This window comes from Homarus americanus, unplaced genomic scaffold (genome assembly GCF_018991925.1).
Source record: "Homarus americanus isolate GMGI-L3 unplaced genomic scaffold, GMGI_Hamer_2.0 scaffold11022, whole genome shotgun sequence".
NCBI classification, from domain to species: Eukaryota; Metazoa; Arthropoda; class Malacostraca; order Decapoda; family Nephropidae; genus Homarus; species Homarus americanus.
The window spans coordinates 2121474-2126184 of record NW_024737068.1 but is presented as its reverse complement, the minus strand read 5'-3'; the positions used below and the strand labels follow the sequence as shown (position 1 = coordinate 2126184).

Sequence of the window (4711 nt, the reverse complement as noted above, 5' to 3'; positions counted from 1 at the left end):
GGGGACAAGCAGAGGGGGGGCTCATTAAGGATATTTAACAGCGAGGGGAGGGTAGATGGAGGAGGGGGAGTGGGGAAGAGGGGGAGGGAGAGAAAATGAAGGACAGGGAAGGGAGGGAAGTGCAAGGGGGAAGGAAGAGAAAGGGAGGGACAGGGAAGAGAGGGAAGGGAGGGAAGTGGAAGGGGGAGGGAGAGAGAAGGGAGGGAAGTGTTGGGGGGGTGGAGGGAGAGGGGAGAGAGAGAATGAGCTCTTAAGGTGAACAATTACTTATAAAAATGATGAAAATAAGCACGGGGCTCACACAGGTATAATGAGCGCAGGTAATGATTTAAACATGATGAATGGACGTGATTATCTGGCAACAACAAAGAAGGTGAACATAAAACGCCCCCGAGTTTAAGGACATTATACTAGTTAAAGGTACTTGGGAACTGCTCGTTAGCTCGTTACGCGTTATTGGAAACTTTTAGGGAGAGAGAGAGAGAGAAAAGAGAGTTTGGAGAGACCCGTATCTAAATGACCTTGTACATCTTGGGGCAGAAGATCTTACGTCACACACACACACACACACACACCTCAAAATATCAGTACTATTTAGTGAAATATATCTATGATAAGGCCTGAACAAAGTACTACGGATTAACGATGTACTACACCTGAACAATATACTAGGACTGAACAGTGTACTACACCTCATCAGTGTACTACGGATGTACAATGTACTAGTGCTCAACAATGTACTACGGATGAACAATGTACTATGGCTGAACTATGTACTAGGACTGAACAATGTACTAGGACTGAACAATGTACTAAGACTGAACAATGTACTAGGGCTCCACAATGTACTAGGACTGAACAATGTACTTGGGCTGAACAATGTACTAGGACTGAACAATGTACTAGGGCTCCACAATGTACAATGGTGTGCCTGTGGGTGAAGTATTAAGAGTAGCACAGTGAGTCTCTCTCCTTGTATTAGCCTGTAAAACAATTGTTCTTTTTTGTGGTGGCAGCAAAAATAAGTCAATTTTGCATACGAAACCTGCTTAATTGTTTAAGAAAATTACTATTACAACGTAGAAATACCCGAGTGATTTCTTAGAAAGAAAAACAAATATATATTTCCATTTAGTTGATGACAACACAACAGTGAACTTTGATATATTATCGAAATATATAAATATATATATACTTTATATAACTGAAAATATATAACGCTGAAAATATATATAATAGTGAAAAAGTTAGAGGTAGATGCATGCTGGAGCAAGAGTGACGCCAGGGCACTAACCGACACCTTCTTCCCCGCAGGTGAAGATCTGGTTCCAAAACCGGCGGTCAAAGTACAAGAAGATGATGAAGGCAGTGCAGACTGTTGGGCCGGGTGCTCCCCAGGGGGCGCCTGTGGGGCCCGGCTCCCCTCTCAGCTCCTCCCCCTTGTCTGCCACCTCCCCCCTGCAGACCTACTCCACCCCTACCCCTCTTAGCCCCCCTCCACAGACACAGTCCCCTAGCCAGATCCCCTTGTCACAGTCCTCAGCTCCTCCTCTCTCCCAGCCCCCGCCTCTCACCATTCTGGTCCCCACCTCTCACCCTGCCCTGGGCTCCCTCCCCATGGCCCACCTCCACTCTGGCCAACACCCACAGCATCCCCAACCCCAGCTAACACCCTGCCCACCACCCCACTCCCTCTCGCAACCTCCACACCCACACCACCCACCCCATTCGGCTTCCCCTCACTCCCACCCACCACCCTCACACTCTGTCCAGCTGCCCCCGCACGCCCACGGGCCTCCCCATCACCCGCCCACACCCACTAGCCAGTCGCACGACAACCATGGTTCGCCCCACCTGTGTCCCCCTGGCCCGCCCGGGGCGCCGTGTCCACCTCCGCCCCAGCACCACATGAACCACCAGCCCCACGGGGGATACATGCCGCCCACCTCCATAGCACCGCCCGTATCCTCGGCTGACCACATGTCGCTGCCACCCTCCGCCTCGTCGCCCGGGCTGGCAGCTTACCAGTGGGATGTGAAGCCGCCCGTGTCGGCGCCATACATGTACTCGTGGTACTCCCCTGACCAACAACATCTCCTCACCTAAGTCAACCATTTTACACCGCTGGTAACCCGGGCCACTGGCTACCGCAACTTACAGGGCCACAGAAGTATTCTGTGTGGTCCAGCTACGGCCCGCTGTGTGGCCCACTCGTGGCCCGCGGCAAAGTTGCCGGGACCAAAGATAACAAGAGCAGCCTTAGCGACATCCCAAAGATTTCGTGCAATAAACTCGCCATATTGGCGATGACATGGAGGTAGTGGTGGCAGGGTGAGGTGTGGCCTGCCCAGGTGAGCCACACCTGACCCAGCTGGCAGCCACAGCGGGTCAGGAGCAGTTGGAGTGATGCACCGCAGGACCTGTGCCAAGTGGGAGAACAGGGCGGCTGGTAGTTGAGAAGAGTATTGTTGTCGGAGCAGCCTGACCCGCCGTTGTCAGGTGTAGAGGCTCACCACTACAGCTCTCACGGACCCGTCTCTATATATTGTGCAAATGAATGTTTACTGGTAGAAGTTGTTTAATTGGTTCACCAACCCTTTTATATAGTGATCTGGCCTAACAAGCCACAGTGTTTTATAGTGACGTGGTTCACCAAGTCTTAGTGTTGTGTGGTGATATGCCACAGCAGCAACGTTTTATAGTAAACAGGTTTACCAAGCAACCCGCTGTGCTTAACTACTACAAGTTTAACACACCATTTTGTAATTTTTATACTGGTGTGGGTGTGGCGGGGGTGTGGCGGGGGTGCTGGCTGGCCTCCCACACTCCATAACCCTGAGGTAACCTGCTGGGCCGCCACACCCACACCTCCAGTGACCCTGATGGTGTTGGAGACGGTGCAATGGTCGTCAAGGCCAGGGGCTCTCAACGCCTCTTCAAGGAGCAGTGTGTGTGGAGGAGGGTGGTGGCAGTGGGCGGCGGTGCAACACTGGAGACTTCATAAAATTTATATATGTATATATATATATATATATATATATATATATATATATATATATATATATATATATATATATATATATATATATATATATATATATATATATATATATATATATATATACACATATATATACACATAGGTGGTTGTAGTACAGCAGTGGATGATTGGAGACGTTATCTTGTACAGGGGTCAACAGAGACCTTGTGAGGAGTAAGGCCAGTGGTCGGGGGTAGAGTCGCCGACCAGGACACTTTACAGCACCAAAAAATTGCCAAAATAAAGTAAAGCGGAAAGTTAGTTATCAAAGTCTAGGTGACCACAGGTGCACACTTATTAACTTTGCTTCTCTTGTTGCTCTAATCACCTGCCAGGGCGTCAGTCTCTCTTTCTCTCTCTCATCTCTCCGTCTCTCTCTCATCTCTTATTTATATTACAGTAAATAAATACATATAGATATATCACTGTACATATCCAGATGACTTTCCTTGCCCCTGCATCTTGCCTTGTACAAAGCTGTGTCTCAAATTAACTTAAAAGATATTTTTGATGTAAATTATACTGTGCGTCTGTGTTCCATATTCAGTATAATAAACCTCAGCTTATTGTACCTTATGGTTTTAATTTCGTATCCTGTGTGTGTGTTTGTGTGTGTGTTTGTGTGTGTGTGTGTGTGTGTGTGTGTGTGTGTGTGTGTGTGTGTGTGTGTACGTTTGTTATAACACAGAGTACCTGGTGTTTATGTTTAACACAACTATCGACAACATCAGAGGAGGAGGAGGAGGAGAAAAGGAAAGAGAGAAGGAGAAGAGGAGGAGGAAGAGAAAAAATAAGAAAGAGGAAGAAGAAAAAAGGAGGAGAAGGAAGAGGAGGAAGAGAAAACACTATTCATTGTGACAACCAAGGAAGTGACGAAAACAGAACAGAAGAAAACAGATGACAAAAGAGAGAGAGACTTAGTGAAATAATGTGATAATCTTATCTTCATTAAAAGCTTTACCTCAACTCCACTACTTTTCACTTTATCTTGAACAGTTCCAAACTCGAAACACTTATCATTCGAGTCAGTTTGGGAGCTTTATGGGTTCGAATGCCGTAAGACACCCATATTCATACCTACGGGTGACTATGTATGTTGGTGATCTGTCAGTGTTATATCTGCAAGTCAGTCGAAGTAATCTGATGGAATGTCAACTTATATATTGTGTATTACATCATTATCCTGGATATTTCTTCATCTTTTAAATGAGAAATGGTGTTCAGGAGAGCATATAGCCGATTTTGTTACCCCACAATCTGACCTGACCTGACCTGACCTTGCTGCGCCTTTTGGATTATTTTTTCTATTATCATTTGTGCCTTAATGAAGCTAATAAGCAATTGTTTGTATTTATTGTCTGATATCTAGTAATTATTAATTCCTTCCCCACCCAAATATATTGCGAGTATTTGGAAGATCTATATTTCAACACTTGAAAACGATAATGGCTTATCATCATCCTTAAGGAGTTAACTTATCATTCACAGAGGATTATACCATCATCCTAAAAGTGTTAAACCATCTTCTTCAAATGGTTAAATCACTGTCCTCAAAGGGATAATCAAAGAATCATCATCATCATCATCATCACCATCATCATCATCATCACAGTTTTGTGGCCATTTTCTACGCTGGTGAGGGCTAGCCTTTATCACCTGATAGCATGGTAC

General features: G+C 46.0%; 1 protein-coding gene across 1 annotated transcript; it reads left to right on the top strand.

Annotated features, from left to right (window-relative positions):
- The first annotated feature begins 249 nt into the window (after positions 1–249).
- Positions 250–2996, top strand: LOC121872910 (protein TRACHEARY ELEMENT DIFFERENTIATION-RELATED 7A-like). Its single transcript, XM_042376015.1, has one exon. It carries the CDS (start codon positions 1357–1359, stop codon positions 2104–2106), a length of 750 nt encoding a protein of 249 aa, XP_042231949.1. The 5' UTR covers positions 250–1356; the 3' UTR covers positions 2107–2996.
- Positions 2997–4711: the final 1715 nt, after the last annotated feature.